Below are 20,621 nucleotides of genomic sequence, written 5' to 3'. Positions count from 1 at the left end.
CGCCGTCGCCGCCGCGGGTCCTGCGCCGCGTCCAGCCCGCCCCGCCCGACCCCGGCCCGACCCCGGCCGGCCCCGCCCGCCAGGCCCCGGGGAGGGATGCGGCGGCGCGGCGCCCAGGATGCCCCGCAGCCCCGGGACGCGCCTCAAACCCGCCAAGTACATCCCGGTGGCCACGGCCGCCGCGCTGCTGGTCGGCTCCAGCACCCTGTTCTTCGTGTTCACGTGAGTCCCCCGCGTCACCGGAGGGGTGCACAGGCGGCCACAGACGGGCCAAAAGGGGCAGGGGCCGGTACAGCGGGGGATGCAGCTTGGCAGGCCTGGGGGGACAAGGCCCGTGGGCTGGGCAGGGCAGGGGGACAGGGGCCAGGAGGGCTGGGCACGACAGGGCTGGCACCAGGGCTGGGCTGTGGGTGATGTGAGCTCCCCACCCCGACCTGGGCTGAGACAGAAACAGTGAGTGTGCCTATACAGGGGCACCAGGGACAGGTGAGTTCTGTGTGGGGGCATGAATGCCTGGCTGGCACCTCATGATTGTGCCAGGCCCTGGGTGTCAGTTGCTGGGCCCAAACAGGGGAGTGTGTGCAGTGGCTGCCCAGGGTGTGGCTGCAGCCCTCCCCTCCCCACAGGCTGCATGAGGGGGGGATATAGGCTGCTGAGAGCCACCAGCCCCTCCAACAAGGAGCTGTGGGTGGCTCTTGGGTCCACTCCTGGTTGTCCAGTCCAGGGCCAGAGCCAAGTTGTTCCCGCGTAGGTGTGGCCTGGCCAGGCTGCCACGTGCCTGTCCCAAAGCCACCCTTGATGCTGGCCTGGCAGTGCCTTCCACCCTCCCTTGACCTTCTCAGGAAGGCTCGGGGTCGTAGCTGCAGGGCCCAGGCCAGGCCACACCCAGGGACACGGGCCATGTTGGACACTGGGACCCTTGAGGCAGAAGGCAGGCAGGACCTCAGAACTTCATCTGAGACAGGCTGGCTCACACATAAGCCTGCTGACAACACCATGGCTGTGGGGCACCCCCACCCCCCCGCCACCGCCAACAGGGCTCCCTCAGGTACAAGGAGGGGTGGGAGTTCCAGGCTCCAGCCATGCAGATCTGGGACCACCCACTTCCCCAAGTCCCATGCTGAGAAACAGCCCAGGTGACTACAGCAATGACTGCTCAAGCCTTCCTGGGAAACTGAGGTGTCACCAATGGCTGTAGTCCATGGGGGCCTCTGTTCCGAGGCAGGTCAGCCCGAGGGTGAATGAGCCTGGGGTTGAGGGGGGCGAGAGCTGGCTTGGCACCCTTGCTTTGCCTTAGCGAGAGTGAGGGTAGCAGTTATGAGGACGGCGAGCCTGCACTGGGTACCCATGGAGGCTCAAGAGCTCCCTACCTGGAGGGCGGGGCTGGGTGGGCGCACAGGCTGCCAAAAGCGGGTTTAAAAAAGGCCTGTGTGGACGGGCTTATTTCTGGCTTTGGCAAGCAGGCATGTTCTTGTTACTCAGATGCTGTTGGCTGTGGGGCAGAGAGGAGAGGGGCAGGTGGGCAGCGAGTATAGGGTCTTCTGGAGAGGTGGGACCTAGCCCAGTCCTGGCCCTGGGGTCCCCCACACCTGGCCTCAGGTGTGCTTTGTGGTAGCCTGGCCTCCACTTGCTGGTCCTGTTTCTCACTCCTGTAGTGTAATTCAGTGTTTTCCTCCCTGACATTAAAAGTAATATGTGTTCTCTTTCAAGAACTTGTGAAATGCAGGGAAATAAATCTTTCAAGAAACTGAAACCAACCCTGCTCCAGAGAGCCTGCCTGTTTCCTCTCCTCTCCTCTTAGGCTCACCTGAGTCCCGAGGTAGTGTGCTTGTCATAAGTCCTTGGCTGTGATTTCACAAGGCCCTTACACGGCTGTCCTATGAACTTGAAACATCTCAAGATGTGGGCACTGACGCTCCTGTACCCTGCCAAGTTCTTTCTTCCTCCTCAGAGCTGGGGTTCTGGGTTCAGGGACACCAGCCAAGAGAGGGGCAGGGTTCGCTCAGGGCTCTGCAGGCCTTTCCCTGTGTCCTGCCTTGTGTGTGACCCACTGTACCTGAGAGAAGGTGGCATGTGCCTCTGCAGCAAGCTGGGGGTGCAGGGGCACTGGCTGGGGGCCAGGTGCAGGCATCCTCTAGCCAATGGAGCCTTGATTACCCTTAGGACAGGGCTCCCCTCAGCCACTGAGGCCACAATCCCTGGGCCAAAAGGCCACTGGGGACCCTGGCCTACCCTAACCTTCGCTCCACCGGGGTCCTCCAAAGCAACTGGGTTCCTGAAAAGGGGTTCTGCGGGGCAAACCAGGACTACTGACACCACTCACAGTGTGCTGAATTCCAGGCAAGCAGGGGTCCCAGTGGTTGCCTCCTTGGGATAGGCCTCTGGTCACCCTAGCACCTACACTTTTACCCTTTCTCTGGGTCTAGGCCTGCTGCAGACTTAGACATGTAGGGAGGAGAGAACAGGCCACTCCTGTGTTTTCTCCACCTTGCCCTTAGGATCCCCACTGGCTTCTCTCTTCTCTGCTTTTACCCCTTGAACTGGATTGGATGCTGCGTGGCCCCAGACCCCCTCTCTGCTCAGTAAACATGAGTTGCCCCTTTTGGGGCCCCAGAAGCCCTTCATACTGTGGCTCAGTGCCAGGCTGGGTCAGGTATTGTGTGGGTTTCCAAGAGCCCCCAGGCTAAGGTCTCTGCCTTAGCCCCTTCCTCCTCACAGAGCCACTTTGGAGAATGACAGGGAGTCTGGAAATACCAGAAAGCTAGGGCTGCTTTTGGGTTACCAATCCCTGGGGCCAGGCTGGGCCATCTTGTCTCTGTCCAGGACCAGGGGGATGACTTCTGGGATGTCACTGTCTCTCCCCAGGATGGGCCTGAGCCCTCCCCATGCCCAGAGGCCCAGGCAGGCTGGAACGCCCAGCATGGGATGGTGGAGGGGCAGGCCCAGGTGGACAGAGCCCCTGGCAGGGGCCACACGGGAAGGAAGGAAACTCGGCGTGAGCCCCCTGCCAGGCCTCACTGCCTGTGGCCTACAGTATCTTTGGCCACCTGAGCCTCAGTTGCCTCATCTCTTAGGGGCCTACAGGGATTGGATGGGTGCAGGAGGACAGAGGGCCCTCCCTAGCCTGGCCAGGGTAGAGTGGCCACAGACCCTCTGGGCCCAGGTGCCCCTGCGCATGTGCATCACTCTTAAACACAAACAGTATTAATGAAGAACCCGATTTAAATGAAAACGTCTGAGTTAAAATTTTCCATTCCACATTTAGCTGTGGCGCGCATACTGGCCCTGTGGAACCCCCCCACCCCCACTGGGTGGTGTCTCCCCGCCGGGCTAGGCAGACTTGGGGCCTCAATCTGGGTGGGGCCCATGGCAGTGGCGTGTGGCCCTAACACTCAGGAGGCGGGGGCTGGATCTGGAGAAGGGCTTCTAGCCCCAGAGCTGGCCCAGCCCCCCACCCAGGCCCACTCTGGGCCCCACAGGGTGGCTGCAGCCAGCAAGGGGTGGCCAGCCCTGGCCTGGAGCACACCAGCCCCTGGGTGGGAGTGGAATGTTGTCCCTGTGGGCGGAGGGGCCCCTCTTGGAGCCTAGGACAGACTCAAGGTGGCCTGAGCACTTCTGCCTGCCAGGCCTTGCCCACGGAGCTTGCACGTCCTCAGGCGTCCTCCTGCTTGCCTGGTCCGCAGGGAGATGGAGCGTGTAGACAGGGGGTCGGTTTGAGGAAGGGCATGACATTTCTGCATTTGTGTGTGTTCACAAGTGCATATGAGTGTGTGTACATGAACGAGGGCACAGGTGTGTCTCTGCGGCCGTGTGTGTGTGTCGGGCAGGTCTGTTCTCACAAACATTTATGCACATGTGTCTTGCTTGTCAACACATGGTGTATGCTCACGTCCACGTGCCTTTTGGATGTGGTCATGTGTGTACATGTGTCTGTGTATGTGTATATCCAGTGGCATGTGTTCACACGTGTGTGTCCTGGAGTGTATTTGTGTGTCTTTGTGTGCATCGCACGTGTGCGTGTGCATGTGTCCCTGCCTGCTCGTGGGGACACATGTCTGTGCGTGTGCCTGTTGGCTCTGGCCGGGGAGCCGGTTCTCATTTGGCCTGACCCAGGCCTGGACCCTCCTGGCGTGGCCTGGGTGTGTAGAGGCCTCCTGAGGGAGGATGAGGGTTCAGGAATGCCCGGGAAGTCCCAATCCTGGGTCAGAGTCCGGCCTGGGGCCTGGTGATGGTGGGTGGATGGGGCACTGGCTCAGATCCCTGTCAGAGGCCTGCAACCCCCAGCCGCAAGCCTGCCCAGCACCAGCTAAGGCCCCAGCCCCCTCTCCCTGCTGTGTGTGGCCCAGGCACACAGAGGGGTGGTGCCCATAGTGGACAGAGGCCACCTACACTTCAGTGCAGATGTTGCCCTGTCATGTATCAGATTCCCAAACGTGGCCCTGTTGCTTTCCAGGTGTCACCCTAGGCATCTTGTTCGGGGCAGCTGTCCGGCCTGTACAGCCGGGGTGGGAGTGGGTGTTCATTGAGGCTCAGGGAGGACAAAGCAGTACGGGCCACCTGGGCCAGGGGAGACTCAGGCCAGTGCGGGTGTGGGGGCTGCCCGTGGGGTTCAGTCCCCCGCCTGCCTGCATGAGAGTTTGAATCCCAGCCCAGACGTATTCTCACCCCAAGGTCTAGGTATGTGACAAACTGTCCCATACCCACTGCTTGTCTGTAAAATAGGGAAGCAGAAGCACCCATTCCCTACAGCTGGAAGGGAGGATTCTGTGGTTCACTGCACTAGGCAGCTGGGCAACAGGCTCTTGGTATCCACTGGCAAAACCCAGATGGCGGGGATGGAGCCTCTGACTGTCCCCATGTCTCCACACACCATGTCCTCGTGCCGGCCATGCCCACCCACCTGCTGCAGCTCATGTGTGCACGTCTGCTAGCCCCAGAGCACCTCAGGACCTCTCTGTCCCTTCCTCCCCGGGGGCGGGCTGGCCCCACTGGCATGGGCCCTGCACGTGCACGAGAGCTGACCCTTGCCTTTAGTGCTCTGCTGTCCTGGCCTTGGCATTCTTTTTAAACACTAGGCCTGCATTTTCGTTTTTTGCAGATCGTACCACTAGCCCTTCCCAGAAGGCACCATGGGGAGCTGGCTTGCCCCACCTGAGTGGGGCCCCCGCTTCTCCCGGCCTCCTGGTTCTCCGGAGCTGACAGCTCCTGCTTGCCTGGAGAGCCTATCCCCACTGGCATTTTGGTTTCTGCCCCCCACCCCACCTTGCCAGGCAGACCAGACCTCCGGGGCCTGCTGTCACCTTGCTGAATGGGATTGGGTCAGAGACCATGACATACATTGAGCACTGTCTGTGTGCCATGCTTTAGCTCGTAGGGCTGGGGAATGTGGAAGGCATTGACTAGTGGGCACTCAGGGCTGCCCGGGCAGGGGGTAGTGGAGGAAGGCCCTCCCTGCAGAGGGAACCCATGTCCTCAGGGAGCACGTCCACCTCCACAGCAGGTCCTGGAGAAAAGGAAGGGGTAACTTGCGGCTCCCGGCCCGCTGCGCCTGCTGCCGTGGGAAGTGGAATCTTTAAATAGCCTCTCGCTTTCCACTAAAAATAGCGAAGTTCTGCTGCCATGGAGGTGGTTGCTGGGGTGGCGGGGCTGGCTCCTGGCCAAGGCAGGCGTGGGCACACCAGCGTGGCCGGCGTGCGCTGGGGCGGTGGGCAGGGCCATGGGCTCTACTCACCCTGCTGGAGGCCACGATGCCCTGTTCTCTCAGTCAGGGCTACTGCGGGGGATCTCCCTGGCCCTCCAGTTCCACAGAGGGGCTAGGTATGGGGAGGGGAACAGCCTGCCAGGGGCCCCCCATTTGTCAAAGCAGCCAGGAGCCATCAGGAGCCTGAGGCCAGAGGAACTTTATGGGAGCCAAGTGGTTGGACTCAGGGACCCGCTGCAGGGTTGGGACACGGGGCCACAGGTTATGTGCCCAAGGACTGGTAGATCTCCACAGAGAAGGCTCTGGTCTGGTCCCTAGAGGGCAGAAGAGGACAGCGTCTGGCAGAGCACCCATCCTGGAGGTGTGTGAGATCCTTGTAGGGTGCCAGGAATCTGGGAAGGCTTCTTGGAAGAAGGCGCAGCCTTGAGCCATGGGTGCGGGGGTAGTAAAAGATGGTAAGTGGCGAGGGGGTATCATGCTTTTCTAGAGTCTCTGGGTGTTCCCATTGTCAGATGGATAGTGAGATGACAAACTAGAAAGAAAGGGCTGGCTGGATGCGGACATGCCCAGTGGCCCAGACCCCGAGACTTCACGCCTCAGGGAAAAACAGGGGTGCCACCCACCATGCATTTCCTGACTGAGAATTGGAGCTCCGCTTGTCCCAGATTTTCCCTGGCAAAGAGGCCCTGCTGGGCTGGGGACAGGTCTGCCTGAGGGCCAGGGCTGCTTCTGTCTGTCCTAGCAGCCAGGTGGACTGGGCTCATTTTTCATCCTGGACTCCTGCCTCCAGTCTGCCACCCCTCCTAAACGTGGGAGCCCGGGCCCACAGGCCTCTCTGAGCCTCAGTGTCTTCAACCGCGAGTTGAATTCCTAATACGCACCTGGACGGTTGCTGGAGTCATTGTCCACATGTGGGCAGCCCACATACGGGCCACAAGGTGCCCAGCCCCGATCGTTGAGGAGAGAAGCGGCAGGCTGATAGGCAGAGGTCTCCCAGCAGTGATGTGGCGGCTGTGGCCTCCCCGACTGCCATGTTGAGAACTGATGGTGGCCTTTGATGGCCCAGCCTGCCTATGTGTGGCCATGCCTACCTAGTTCATCTGTCCCCACGCCCCATCCCCACCCATATGCTGCATCCCCAGACCGAGCTCTGCCCTGCTGTCCAACGCAGGTGCCCATGGTTGACTCGAGCTGTGTCCCCAGCTGTTCCTGTCTACAATGGCATCATCTTCCTCTTTGTCCTGGCCAACTTCAGCATGGCCACCTTCATGGACCCTGGCGTCTTCCCCCGAGGTAGGGCCCTGTTCCAGGGCATGTGATCTGCTCACTTTCACTAGAATGTGAGTGGCTGACATGTGAGAGCCTTTCAGGGGTGGGTCCTGGTGGGTGGGCTGGCAGAGATGCGGGAAGGACTCTCCTGGCAGGGAAGTCACTTTCCTGCCACCCTCCTCTGGCCCTGGCTCACAGCGGATGAGGACGAGGATAAGGAGGACGACTTCCGGGCCCCGCTGTACAAGAATGTGGACGTGCGGGGCATCCAGGTCCGAATGAAGTGGTGCGCGACCTGCCACTTCTACCGCCCACCTCGCTGCTCCCACTGCAGCGTCTGTGACAACTGCGTAGAGGTGACCGTCCCGCCACCCTGTCTGCCCCCATGCCATGTCCCTCCCCTCCTACCCACCCTGTGCCCTGACTCACTGCTCCTGCTCAGGACTTTGACCACCACTGCCCCTGGGTCAACAACTGCATTGGGCGCCGCAATTACCGATACTTCTTCCTGTTCCTGCTGTCGCTCAGCGCACACATGGTGGGTGTCGTCGCCTTTGGCCTGGTCTATGTGCTGAACCACGCTGAGGGGCTGGGAGCTGCCCACACCACCATCACGTATCCTTGGCTGGCCCTCGGAGGAGGGGGGTGACTGCCGGGGAATCCCCAGAGGGTGGGTCACCATTGCTGGTTGGGTGGCAGTGGGAGTGGTTTGTTCATGGGCACCGGCTCCGTGTTTTCGCCTATGGCCATTGGCCTTAACGGGCCAGCATGGCCGTCATGTGTGTGGCTGGCCTCTTCTTCATCCCTGTCATCGGCCTCACTGGCTTCCATGTGGTGCTGGTCACTCGGGGGCGTACCACCAATGAGCAGGTGCTGACCCGAGGAGGGCCCCTACAGCGATGGGGCCAGGGGCATCCCCTACAGGCCAAGAGGGCCAGGGCTGCACCAGGCCCATGTTGGGGGGTGTCAGGGAAGGGCTGCTGGAGCCCTCAGCTTCCATAGGGGGAGGAGACCCAGGGTGGTGCATGGAGTGTGGGGCCGCACCTGTGCTGCCCCTCCCCCACTCACTCCCACCTCTGGACACTGCACCCCTCAGTAACTCAGGGCCCAGAAATTTGGCAGCTTCCTGCAGGAAACATCAGGGGCAATGGGTGGGGGGCACCCTGGGCCGACCCTGCCCAACCTGCCCCCTGAGGAACCCCAGCCATCCCTGCCTGTCCCCGTCTGCCTTGTCCTGGACCTTGGGTGGCCAGGCTGGCTGAGGGGTCCCACGTCCACAGGTGACGGGCAAGTTCCGCGGGGGCGTGAACCCCTTCACCCGAGGCTGCTATGGGAATGTGGAGCACGTGCTGTGCAGCCCTCTGGCACCCCGGTGAGGCCTGGATGGGGTGTCAAGGGGCCTCTGCCGGGTTTGGGGTGGGCAGGTGTGGACCCTCAGCCCGGTTGACCTCTGCCTCTGGCAGGTGTAGCCAGCCTTGCCTTTGGTGAGCATTCAGGCCTGGTCACCCTGGTCTGGCCATTGACCCCTCTGCCCCCACCCCTGGCGCAGGTACGTGGTGGAGCCCCCCCGGCTGCCGCTGGCTGCTCGCCTGAAGCCACCCTTCCTTCGGCCTGAGCTCCTGGAGCGAGCTGCCCCACTCAAGGTCAAGCTTAGTGACAACGGGCTGAAGGCTGGCCTGGGTCGCAGCAAGGTGGGGGCCCTGGGGTCAGGTAGGGGATGGGGTAAAGGGCAGACCCTTGGAGGCAGGAAGCAGCTCTGTTGGAAGGGGCCTAGAAGTGGAAGAGGGAGGAATTGGGTAGATTCTGGAGAAGGGTCTAGGGCCCAGGGCCCAGGGAGGAATCCCCAGTTATGCCCCACCCTTGGCCCACACCCTACCCAACACTGACCACGCCCCCTCCCAGTCCAAGGGCAGTCTGGACCGGCTGGATGAGAAGCCGCTGGACCTGGGGCCGCCACTGCCCCCCAAGGCGGAGGCCAGCACGTTCGGAGGTGACCTGCAGACCCCACGCCCGAGCAGTGCTGGTGAGGTGGTGGTGGCCAGACAGAGGGAGGGACATGGACTGACCCCAGCCTGACCGTGGTCCATCTCCCCAGAGAGCGCCCTGTCGGCGCAGAGGACCAGCCCCCCGACACCTGCCATGTACAAGTTCCGGCCTGCCTTTCCCTCGGGTCCCAAGGCGCCCTTCTGCGGGCCTGGTGAGCAGGTGAGGAGGCCTGGCCCCACCCCAGGAAGTCCTACTCTCCCCCTCCTGGAGACCCTGTCCCCAGAGGCCTCAGCCCCTAGGTCCCACTCCTGGAGGACTTGCCCCAGGAGGCCCTGTCCCTGGGGCCATAGGGTCATAGAGAGCCTTGTGGGCGCCAGCAGGACCTCACTCTGTGGGAATCCCAGCTAGGCATGAAGGAAGGGCTGGCACAGGCCCTCCTGGCTGGCCCCTTCTCCTTGGCTGGTGGCATTGCCCGCTGGCCTGGTAGGCGGCTGCCCCCAGGGACAGTGTGTGCCAGGATGCCTGGAATTCCACTATTAGTCTCTCTGTAAGGCCCACGGGAAGGCTTCAGAAGAATTTGAGATTGTTTAAGAAAGCACATTTATTTTTTTCTGAGTTGTATAAGTACTCTACGATCACTGCGGAGCAGTTGGCAACCCTGGACAGCCTGAGGAATGATCCAGAACCCCGAACATTCCCAGGCTGCCCACCCTCTTTTGTGGCCATCTAAGAGGTGAGCCTGTGACTGGGCCAGTATGCCTGGACCGGTTGGTCGCCTCCCCCCAGGACTGATGCCCTGCTCGAGCCAGCATCAGCATCTCTGGGCTAGGCAGGGAATCTGGGCCTCCTTGGCCAGCATGCCATGGTCCTTGTCCCAGGAGGGGTGTCCATCAGCCCTTCTTGGGAATGGGGGGCTTTAGGTGCCCTTGCCTGCCTCATCTTGATGGGATTGTCCTGGGTCCCACAAGGATTCTGGCCTGAGTACACTGAGGGCACATTTGTCAAAATCCCCTCTGGGTTTTGAGGTTCTGCAGGCTCTCATCCCTGGCCCAAGCCCGTGCCCGCCTGCTTTGGTTCACAGAGACTCAGAGAGGCCCCTCCTCGCTGTTCCTATGGCTGTCCCCCAGGAGGCCCTGCCCCGTGTGGGTTCTGAGGGGCCTGCCCTGGGTAGACGCAGTACCCAGCTCTGGTCTTACGTGGCCATGACTCCAGTCCTCAGCTGTGACGTGCCTGGGAGAGGGCTCTGGGCCTCTATGTGGTTATTTTATTTATTTTTATTTATTATTATTATTTTTTATGTGGTTATTTTATCTCCTCAAGGCCCAGCTCCCAAGGCTGTGCCCACAGCCCCCTCCTCTTCTGTGGAGAAGTAGGAGCAGGAGAAGGGTGCCTAGCCTTCCCTGGGGAGGCAGCGTTTGGGTGCTCTTTTCTCCCCTGTCCCCACTTCCTTCTGTGGTGGGCAAGGAAGAGGTGGCTAGGGGATGGAGACCTTCCGTGAACAGCTTGTCGGTTACGCTTGTCACGGAGATTGTAGCCTCTAGGGGTGGGGCACAGAGCACCTGGTGGCTGGGCCGTGGTAGATGTGTGCCCTCTCTCCCCACAGGTCCCTGGCCCCGACTCCCTGACGCTGGGAGAGGACAGCATCCACAGCCTGGACTTTGTGTCAGAGCCCAGCCTGGACCTTCCTGACTACACGTCCGGAGGCCTGCACGCCGCCTACCCCCCGTCCCCGCCACTCAGCGCTGCTGACACCTTTTCGGGTGCCTTGCGCTCCCTGAGCCTCAAGGCGGCCAGCCGGAGGGCTGGGGACCACGTGGCCCTGCAGCCTCTGCGCTCTGAGGGCGGGCCCCCGACGCCCCACCGCAGCATCTTCGCCCCCCACGCACTGCCCAACCGCAACGGCAGCCTGTCCTACGACAGTCTGCTCAACCCCGGCTCGCCCAGCGGCCACACGTGCCCCACCCGCCCCTCGGCCGGCGTGGCCAGCTATCGCCCGCCCTACTTGCACCCGGGGGCGGCGGGTGACCCGCCGCGGCCCCCGCCCCGTAGCTTCAGCCCGGTGCTGGGCCCCCGGCCGCGGGAGCCCTCACCTGTGCGCTACGATAACCTGTCCCGGACCATCATGGCCTCCATCCAGGAGCGCAAGGACAGGGAAGAGCGGGAACGGCTGCTGCGCTCCCAGGCAGACTCGCTCTTCGGCGACTCGGGCGTCTACGACGCGCCCAGCTCCTACAGCCTGCAGCAGGCCAGCGTGCTGTCCGAGGGCCCCCGTGGCCCGGCCCTGCGCTACGGCTCCAGAGATGACCTAGTTGCGGGGCCCGGCTTCGGTGGTGCCCGCAACCCTGCGCTGCAGACTTCGTTGTCCTCACTGTCCAGCGCCGTGAGCCGGGCCCCGCGGACCTCCTCCTCCTCCCTGCAGGCCGACCTGGCCAACAACAACGCCCCCGGGCCTCGGCCTGGCAGTGGCTCGCACAGGTCTCCAGTGCGCCAGGGCCCGCCCTCCCCACCCAGCACGCCCCGCTCACCCTCCTATGCAGGCCCCAAAGCTGTCGCCTTCATCCACACGGACCTCCCGGAGTCGCCACCCTCGCTGGCCGTGCAGAGGTGGGTGCTGGGGGCCGGGGGCTTCCCGGCACAGGCCAGGTATCTGACTGCCTGTGGGACCTCTTAGCTGAGCATGCGGGGGCTATCTGGGAAGCCAGTGGCGGCCTCTAGGGGTAGTGGGGGTGCTCATCCTCTTTGGAGGCTCCCGGCCAGACTGTGTGAGGGTTGCCCAGCTCTAAGGATGCCCTGACACATCCAAGGATAGTGGGCGAGGAGGATTTGCACCTTGAGCCCCAAGGCTGCACATTCTCCTGCAGCTGGTGCAACCAAGTGGCAGGGGGACCCCAGGGTTTCTTCCCCTGGAGATGGTGTGGGTTGAGGAAGCTGAGTCTGGGGGACATCATCCTGCAGCAGGACATGCTGGCCTGGGAGCTCATAGCCCCAGGAAGTAAGGGCTTCCTTGCTCAGAGATGGGGAAATAGGCCCAGAGGGGCAGGCTGGTTCCAGGCTCCTGGCAGGTGGGTAATAGGAAGCAGGGATGGCTGCTTCACAGGGTCAGGTTCAAGTATATGAGCTGAGCGCCTGGGGTGTGTGGCTGTCATCAGGGCGTCTCTGCCACCTTGAGCACGGACTCAGTGAGGAGGCCCCTGCTGCGGCTGGAACCGGCCTAGTGGGTAGCAGCTGGACAGTGAGGTGGGATGGCAGCCACAGGAGGGAGGGGCGCCCATCCTCGTGAGTGTTTGGGCAGCGATGTCAGAAATGCTGTTGGTCAGTACTGGGCAGGCTGGAGGGCAGGAAGACAGCCTCTCGTTTTCCTAAGAGGGAGCAGGGAAGGAGCCAGAGTCACCCCTAGGCTCCTCAGCTTGGGGCATTGGGACAGTGCAGGGCCTGGGGTCTTGGCCAGTGTCCATCTGGCCTCCCTGTGCTCTGGGATCGTTGCCAGTGGGAGGGACCGAGAGACCTGGGAGGGGGCTGATGGCCATTCTGACATGTCTGTCCTGTGGCAACATAGTCCGCCCTCTGCAGGCTGTGCACCCCCACCCATCCTCTGGGTGCGCCCTCCTGAGCTCAGAGGCAGGGGCCACTCCGGGCTTTGTCTGCGTCTGCATCATCTGTCCCGTTGCCTCTGCTGGCCTCTGTCATGCCGTGGTCCCGTGTTCACTGTGTGTGTGCGTGTATGTGCTTGTTTTGATGCAGGGACCACCCTCAGCTGAAGACCCCCCCAAGTAAGCTTAACGGGCAGTCCCCTGGCCTGGCCCGCCTGGGGCCTGCCGCTGGCCCCCCGGGGCCCTCCGCCAGTCCTGCCCGGCACACGCTCGTTAAGAAGGTGTCCGGCGTGGGTGGGACCACGTACGAGATCTCAGTGTGAGGACTGACTGCCATCCATCCGCCGTGGAGCCCCGGGGACCAGGACCCCCAGCGGCTGCCCTCCCCTCCCGACTGCTCTGCTCCGGGAGACCAGGAGGCCCAGGCCTGGTGTGGACATGTCAGCGGAAGAGACCACGCCTCCAACAAGCCTACCCCTCTTCCTCCGCCTGTCCATCTGCCCATCTGCTTGACAGGGCTCAGTGGGACAAGGGGCCGCCAGGCTGCGGGTTCTGTGTGTCGGTGCCCCGGCTCCCACAGGCGGGGACGGCCAGGGGGTGTGGGTCATAGCTACACCTGCTGCCCTCGTGCCCCTGAGGCTGTCTCCAGGCCAGTCCCTACCTACTCCCCTCACAGAAGGGTCACCGTGGCCCAGAGATGGACAGAGTCCTGGAGCCCTGGCCACTCTGGACCGGGGCCCCACCACCCGGCTGCTCCTAACTCGTTGCCTTTCAGGGACCCGCTGGAAGCTTGTAGCTTGGCCAGGCCAGTTCCTCTTCGGGGAGTCAAGCCCCAGCCTACAGGCATCCAGCTCGGGGATGGCTCTGGGTTCTGAGAGACAGGTGGACGAGGCACAGACAGACAGCCAGCTGTGGGTGGGGTCCTGGCTCCGTGTGTCCTGTCTCACCCAGCTGGTGGGTGCGTCCCCATTGTCTGTGCGCTGAGCTGCCATGCCACGTCCCATGTGTTAACGCTCGGGCCCCCGCTGCCCCCACTGCCGGGAAACTCGCTTTCATTGAAGCCTTAACCTCTGCTTTATGCTCTTGTGGGAGGCGACTTGTGGGGGGGGGGGCAGGTGGGAGCCGGCACGGGCTGGACGCTGCCACAGGGGGCCCATGAGACCAGGAGTCCTCTCCCCTGCCAAACTGGAGATTCCCTACCCCAAGACATGCCAAGTCCAGGCCCCGCGGGAGCCTCGGCGCCCTCGTGGGAAGCCCGCGGGGGCAGGGGTCAGAGTTCCGCCTGGCGCCAGGGACCCGAGAGTAAGCACACGGCAGCGTCCGCTTGCGTTGTGTCTGTTTTATGTTTTTATATCTACATCTATATATCTATAATTTTATTAAAAAAAGAAAAAGAGTCATTTCGCTCCTTTCCTTGAGCAAGGCCAGGGCTGTTGCTGCAATGCAGGGGCTCCGGGGGTGGGGAGCAGAGTGGGTCAGGCTCTGGGACAGGCGTTGGCCAGGCATACGGGCATTCTTCGTGGGTTTTTTTCACTGACTTAAGCGGAGTTGGTAGCTTGGGAGGTGGGGGCTGGCCGATGGGTCTTTGGCTGACAAGCATGAGGCTCCCGTGGGTCTGCGGCATCCCTGGTGGTTAACAGTGCATTTGAAGAAAGGTTGGGGTTGCAGCTGCCCCAAGACCCCCTGGGAACCCACTGGGAACCCAAGAGCTTTTGGGGGAGATGGAGTAGGGGGTGCCTAGAGGGCCACCCATCGGCGGAGGGCCCTGTGGGGGCCATCGCCACCTCCTGCAGCTACACTCACTGGAACTCACCCTCTTGGCCACCTGAGCCTCCCCTACCCCCCCAACCTCCTGCTGCCAGATGTTGGGGGTGGGGGCACTGGGAATCCATGGCTCTTTAGGGCTAAAACAGCCAGGGCAAAGACTGGGAGGATCTGGGGCGGGGGCTGGCCCAACGCAGGAGGCTAGCTGGGCCTCGGACCCTGCCCTGGGCTGCTCTGCCCCTTGCTGACCTCCACCTTTCTGCTTCTCTCTCATGGGACGCTGCGGCCCCCAGGGGGCGGATCGGCACCTGCAGCCGTGGATGGGGCCGGCGTGGCCAGCCCAGGGTGCCCCCCGGCCTGCACCTATGCCACCTTGGCCTCCCCGAGGACCGCCCGCCGCTGCGGGCCCCCTGGAGCCCGGCCGCTGGGGTACCCCCCCCGAGGGACTATGTGCCGCCTGCACTCAGCTGCCTCCAGCCTTTTCCCCAGTCTCTCGGGGCCTGAGCGGGACACCAAGTAGGCAGTTCTGGGGCCAAGAGGACAGCCCAGGAAGCCAGGCAGCCACAGACCCTGGGCCGGGGGCTGGGGGTTCTCTCTCCACCAGCCGCACCTTGACTGACTCCCAGCCCGCTGGGGCTTGTGACCCTGTGCCCACCCACCTCAGGAAGTCCCCACCTGCTGCATGGGGTTCCACTCCCCAGGCAGGGGCCCCGGAGCTGCTGGGACCAGCACACCACCCTTCCCTGCCTGACCTAGCACTTTAGACGCCACTTCCTCCCCAGGGAGCCCAGGCCTCTGCGGGTTGGGCTGGGGTGGGGGTCTCAGGTTGCCCCTGCAGGTCGCTGCACTCCCTCCTCCCCACACCCAGCACATGAACAGATGCCTTAACCTCTTGGAGCCGCAGGCCTGGTGAGCCATCCGGGCCCTGCCAGGGCGGGGAGGAGACCCTGCCAGGCCAGTGTGTTCCTGGTGACCGCTCTGCCCAGCCCTGCCCGGCCATCTTCACTCTTTTACTCTTAGATGCGGCACCTGGGGGAGCTCAGAGGGCCCCCACTACCCCATGCCCTGCAGTCCTGGACGCCCCCGGGGGCAGGGCGGGACTCTGGGCTGGCCCTTTTCCTGCCTGGGCCGTGCCTCTAATTCTCCCACTTGGGGATGAGCGAGCCACAGAGCTATTCTCTATTGTTCTCAAAGGTATTTCCCCCACCCCAATTTAATGCCCTAAATAAAATTTTTGGTGTTTACCTCCACAGCTCTGTCCACCAACGTGGTCCCCCTGTCCTCCGAGCCTTGGGGCAATGCCAGGAGGCTGGACTGGACAGGGATCCTAGGTTGGGGAGGGGACAGGAGTGGGAGGTGGTGGGGAGTGGTGGCCGGTTGAGTGTAGAGAGGGTGGTGTGGTCGGCCAGATGGGGCTGGAGGGTTATGCAAGGGGTGCCAAGTTGGTGGGTCAGCAGATTCAGGGCCGAGAACCTGATCCCTGAGGTCTGCTGATCGGGCCTGGCCCCAGGGATGAGGCCTGAGGACCCCTGGTCCTCAATTTCAGTGGAGACTGTCCTGTGACACTCTCTGCTCAGAGCCCTCCCTGGTGGTCCGGGGTGGGCTGGGGGCTTCCCTCGGAGGGGCCACCTGACCAGCAGTGGATGGGGCATATGGGCCCTAAGGGAGAGGCCCCTCCCTGAGGAAACCTTGGTGTGAGACTGGCCTCAGAAGGCGGCAAAACCCCCTGCCTGCGCCACCCCCCCGTTTCCATGGAAACAAGCTCACACGCACCGTGTGTGTCACGACTATATGTCCAGCAGCAGGCCCAGCCCTCAGGACAGACCCCGCCTCCACCCTTCTCCGCAGCTCCTGGCGGGGACGGTGTGCGGCAGTGCCGTGGGCAGGGGCCAGCGCGGCCTCTGGGCACCTGGGGCCACGCCGGCTGCCTGGCCTCCTTCTCGCTGGGGTCGCTGGGCCTCCAGCCTAGAAGGGCAGGAAGTCGTCCACCTCCAGGCGCAGGAATGGGCCCAGCAGGGCCCGGAGCTTCCAGACAGCGGCGCGGCTCAGCAGGGGAGGCACCAGCCCCTCGAAAGGCGTGGGGTCCACCACGTACACGTAGGCGGCGGTGCAGGCCAGTAGGGCGCCCAGCAGCAGCCTCAGGGCCAGCAGCCTGTGGGCGGCGGTGGTCAGGGGGCAGGGGTGCCCTCGGGGATGGTCCCCAGGGACTGGGCTCGGCCGTGCACTCACGCAGCCACCTACCAGAGCTGGCCTTTGAGGCCCTCGGAACATCCCAGCTGCTGCGGCCTTGCCTTCTGCAGGGGAGGGGTTGGGTCAGAGCCTGACCCCATGATGGGGAGCAGGGGCTGGGCTGGGGGCGGGGGAGGGTGGTTTCCCTGTGCTGCGAGTTCTTACCCAGGACAGGCACCTGCTGTCACCTCTCAGGGATAATTGGTCACCTGGCTCCTGCTGGGGCTCCCGCCCTGGGGCCTCCTTCACTGAAGCCCACATCCCCTCCCATAAGAGGAGCCTCCAGGGTGAGACTGGGGTGTGGGCAGGGGGGCTTACCTCTACAAACGCCATCTGCTGCTCCTTCCTGGCCTGGGTGCGGCACTGGGCCCGCTCCCTGGATGGGGGGAGGGGTGCACCGTCAGGGCCATCTGTACCCCCAACCCCAGCCTGCCCCGCCCCCTGGGTCTGGTTCGGTGGAAATGGGGAAGGGTCCGGGGTTGAGCCATCCCATCCCGGTCAGGACACCTGCTGCCCCTTTCCCAGTTCAGCCAGGACCCCCAGGCCCCTGACCCTGCACATCACCCCAGAATCTCCAGCTGAATGTCCTCCATCTGGTCTAGTACTCCCCGGATGTCCTTCTTGAGGTTCTGGGGGACAGAGGAGGTAGAACAGGTCCTCTCACCCCAACTCCTTTGCCGTATTCCCCTGCTTCTTAATGCTCTCCCGCCCCCTAGATTCCTCTTCCTACTCCCTGTTCCCCTCACCCTCAGGGGACCTACAAGGAGCCCTGTAGCCTGGTTGTTCAGAGCCATGTGCACCTCGGCCACGCCGTCCCACACCTGGAGGGAGAAGAGGGGTAGGGTCACCTCCAAGATGTGTCCCAACAGGTGGGTTCCCCAGAGGCTTTTCCACCCCAGCTGGGCAGGCACCTCGGTAATGGCCATCTTCTTCCTCTCAAAGGACAGTCGGATCTGCTGCAGCTCATTCTGGGGAGGGGCACAGTGTGGGCACAGGCAGGGCCAACGGTGTCAGCTCCTTCCTCCGGCCACTGAAGACTGCTGCACAGAGAGTGCCTTCCCCTGGCCTGGCTCCCAGGGACCTACCTGTGACTGCTGCACGAAGGACTCCTCCCCCCGGCACAGCTCCCGCCGCAGCAGCTGCAAGGGTGCCCTGTCCTCCAGGGGCCGGGTACTGGCCTGCTCGGGGGGCTGTGGAAGAGTCCTGGGGTCAGCCCCGAGGCCATGGGCAGCACCTGTGGTCATGGACTTCTTGAGAGCCGGGGTGGGGCTGTGGCGCATGGAGTCACAGCTGCCCTCCGTCCTGCCACGGCTGGGCATCTGCCGTGCACTTACCCAGGCCAGGGCTGTGCAGCTCGTGTGCTCTGTGCATAAGGGTAGGAACTGCTGCCCTGGCCCCAGGAGGGCCCCCAGCTGCTCCCGCAGGTCCTGGTTCTGTCTTTTCTGCGGGGTGGGGGGAGGGGTGGGGGCAGAGAGAGAGACGGGACTGCTTGTCGTAGCTGCAAACAGCTGCGAGCCCATTGCTCAGATGGGCTCTGAGCCCGGGCTGATTCCACGGGGGCTCCTCACTCACCAGACTCTGGTTTTCCTGCTCCAGCTGGAGGAAGGACTGCTCTGCAGGATCCAGGGGCATGCTCTGGAGAGGGGAGGGGGCTGCCCTGGGCGAGGCCGGGGCTCCTGACCCCGTTGGCAGGGGTGGGCAAGGGCAGGGTCTGGGCCCTGAGCTGGGGGACCCCCCCTGCCTGGGTGCCCCTTGCTCTCGCCCCGAGTGCAGGGGCCAGCCCCACCCCAGCCTTGCCTCCACTTGTGCTTGTCTTGCCCCCACTGGGTCTCTCGGTCTCTGTCGCTGCATCTCGCCCTCTTCACTTGCCATAAAGTTCCCAGGTACCTCACCCCCGACCCCGGGCCCCCCACCCCCTGCCCCTGGAGGTGGGAAAGGCCTGGCAGACTCTATGGAGTGAGTGGAGCTGAGAGGCACAAGGCAGGGCCACCTTACAAAGCCCTGGCAGGGTGAATCCAGGCATCCTCCGTGGCTGCTTGAAGCTGACGGCTGGGGGCACTGGGGGTGGGAGTGGCCACAGGGACCCAGGGTTTTGGGCCCCTCCATAACTCCCTGTAACCCCTTCCTTACCCCAGGTCCAGGCTCTAGCCTGGCCTGACCTGCCACCCTCTTATTGAGGGCCCTCTAGGTGTCATGGCTCACAGGTCCGCCTCAAGAGTGCCTGTCACAAAGGCCTGGGCACAGCCAGGGAGGTCATAATGGGCTGGGGAGATGGCCAGAGCCAGGGCTGGTGGGGCCCCTCCCCCCAGGTGCCTGTTCCTGAAGTGTCCTTCTCCGCTCCTTCCCCCTCACCGCCATGCATCTTCCCCACCTCAGCTCCCCCACCTGCATTAGTTATTTTCTGAAAATGTAACAGATAATGCAGGTGCAAAGTTAAAACAAAATCAAATGCGAGATGTGTTATCCAGTGTGGTCCTCCCACCCCAGTTCCCACCACCCACCACCCCCAAAAGCCTGGTCATTAAGATCCTTCTGGGGTTCAGCTGCACATTCTGCCCGGCTGGGCAGCACCCCCCCACCCCCCCCACCCCCCGCTTCACACAGAAGAGCTTATCCCACAGCCTGGCTTTTGCACCTAACCGATCTTCAGGATTTAAAAAAAAAAAGTCATTTATTGAACATTTACCTTAATGGTTCTATAAGGACGATTATCATCCTCTTTATAGGTGGGGACACTGAGGCATGAAGACACGGGGTCCCTTGCCCAAGGTCATTCCACTGTTAAGTGATGGAACCAGACATAAGATTGTTCTTCAGTGTTTAAAAGCTTTTTTGTTTGTTTGTTTGTTTGTTTTAATTCCAGCATGGTTCACATATGTGTTCTATTAGTTTCAGGTGTACAATACGGTGATTCAACAATTCTACCTGTTACTCTGTGCTCATCATGACAAGTGTGCTCTTAATCCTCTCCACCTAGTACCTCCACCCCCCACCCACCTCTCCTCTGCTGACCAGCCCTTTGTTTTCTGTAGTTAAGAGTGGGTTTTTTTTTTTTGTTTGTTTGTTTTGTTTTGGTTTGGTTTGGTTTCTCTCTTGTTTTCTTTGTTCATTTGTTTTGTTTCCTAAATTCCATGTATGGCTGAAATCCAATGGTATTTGCCTTTCTCTGGCTGGCTTATTTCACTTAGCATTATACCCGTTAGCTCCATCTGTGTTGTAGCGAATGGCAAGATTTCACTCTTTTTTATGGCTGGAGTAATATTCCGTGGACTATACATACCTTGTCTTCTCTATCCATTCATCTGTTGATGGACGATTGGGCTGCTTCCATATTTTGGCTGTTGTAAATCATGCCGGGATAAACATAGGGGGCATGTATCTCTTTGAATTGGTGTTTTTGTATTCTTTGGGTAAATACACAGGAGTGGAATTACTGGATCAGAACGTAGATCTATTTTTAAGTTTTTGAGGAAACTGCATACTGTTTCCCACAGTGACTGCACCAGTTTGCAATCCTACCAACAGTGCATAAGGGTTCCTTTTCCTTCCTTCCTTCTTTCCTCCCTCCCTTCCTTCCAGATTTTATTTATTTATTAGAGAGAGAGAAGGAGCAGGAGCAAATGCAGAAGGAGAAGCAGACTCCCAGCTAAGCAGGGAGCCTGATGCGGGGCTCGATCCCAGAACCCCAGGATTGTGACCCAAGCTGAAGGCAGATGCTTAACCGACCGAGCCACCCAGGCGTCCCCGAAGGGTTCCTTTTTCTCCACACCTTGCTAACATCTGATTTTCCTTGTGTTGTTGGTTAGCCGTTCTGAGAGGTGTGAGGTGGTATCTTGTAGTTTGGATTCGTATTTCTCTGGTGAGGGATGTTAAGCATCTTTTCATGTGTCCGTTGGCCGCCTGCATGTCTTCTTTGGAGAAATGTCTGCTCATGTCTTCCACCTGTTTTTAAATTGGATTATTTCGTTTTGAGGTGTTGAGTTTTAGAAGTTCTTTATATATTTTGGATGCTAAGCCTTTATTGGAGATGTCATTTGCAAATATCTTCTCCCATTCAGCAGGTCATCTTTTAGTTTTGTTGG

At 61.6% G+C, this 20,621-nt stretch overlaps 2 protein-coding genes across 12 annotated transcripts; one reads left to right on the top strand and one right to left on the bottom strand.

Moving 5' to 3' along the window:
* Positions 1–27: 27 nt before the first annotated feature.
* On the top strand, positions 28–15,378 carry ZDHHC8 (zinc finger DHHC-type palmitoyltransferase 8). 4 transcript variants are annotated; one of them, XM_032875844.1, is made up of 11 exons: positions 28–222; positions 6,873–6,994; positions 7,169–7,326; positions 7,413–7,585; positions 7,738–7,840; positions 8,251–8,342; positions 8,520–8,661; positions 8,873–8,960; positions 9,066–9,175; positions 10,560–11,560; positions 14,604–15,378. In XM_032875844.1, exons 1-11 carry the CDS (start codon positions 119–121, stop codon positions 14,812–14,814), a joined length of 2,304 nt encoding a protein of 767 aa, XP_032731735.1. In that variant the 5' UTR covers positions 28–118; the 3' UTR covers positions 14,815–15,378. The 4 variants fall into 4 exon arrangements, with proteins under 4 accessions (XP_032731735.1, XP_032731737.1, XP_032731738.1 ...); XM_032875845.1 differs by lacking the exon at positions 14,604–15,378 and adding an exon at positions 12,698–13,253 and having other exon boundaries at positions 30–222; positions 8,873–8,993; XM_032875846.1 differs by lacking the exon at positions 7,738–7,840 and having other exon boundaries at positions 7,413–7,508; positions 8,873–8,993.
* On the bottom strand, positions 13,875–18,769 carry CCDC188 (coiled-coil domain containing 188). 8 transcript variants are annotated; one of them, XM_032875856.1, is made up of 11 exons: positions 18,670–18,767; positions 18,112–18,135; positions 17,874–17,981; positions 17,625–17,773; positions 17,451–17,507; positions 17,301–17,360; positions 17,104–17,168; positions 16,858–16,915; positions 16,552–16,604; positions 16,084–16,462; positions 15,550–15,637 (listed from the first exon to the last, which is right to left on the bottom strand). In XM_032875856.1, the coding sequence occupies exons 3-10, from the start codon at positions 17,908–17,910 to the stop codon at positions 16,276–16,278; spliced, it is 666 nt and encodes a 221-aa protein (XP_032731747.1). In that variant the 5' UTR covers positions 17,911–17,981; positions 18,112–18,135; positions 18,670–18,767; the 3' UTR covers positions 15,550–15,637; positions 16,084–16,275. The 8 variants fall into 8 exon arrangements, with proteins under 8 accessions (XP_032731742.1, XP_032731743.1, XP_032731741.1 ...); XM_032875857.1 differs by having other exon boundaries at positions 15,557–15,637; positions 17,625–17,729; positions 18,670–18,721; XM_032875855.1 differs by having other exon boundaries at positions 15,558–15,637; positions 17,625–17,729; positions 18,112–18,174; positions 18,670–18,768.
* Positions 18,770–20,621: the final 1,852 nt, after the last annotated feature.

This window comes from Lontra canadensis, unplaced genomic scaffold (assembly GCF_010015895.1).
Source record: "Lontra canadensis isolate GAN:19392208 unplaced genomic scaffold, GSC_riverotter_1.0 scaffold57, whole genome shotgun sequence".
Taxonomy (NCBI): Eukaryota; Metazoa; Chordata; class Mammalia; order Carnivora; family Mustelidae; genus Lontra; species Lontra canadensis.
The sequence above is the reverse complement of the archived record's forward strand: the minus strand, read 5'-3'. Positions and strand labels throughout refer to the sequence as shown.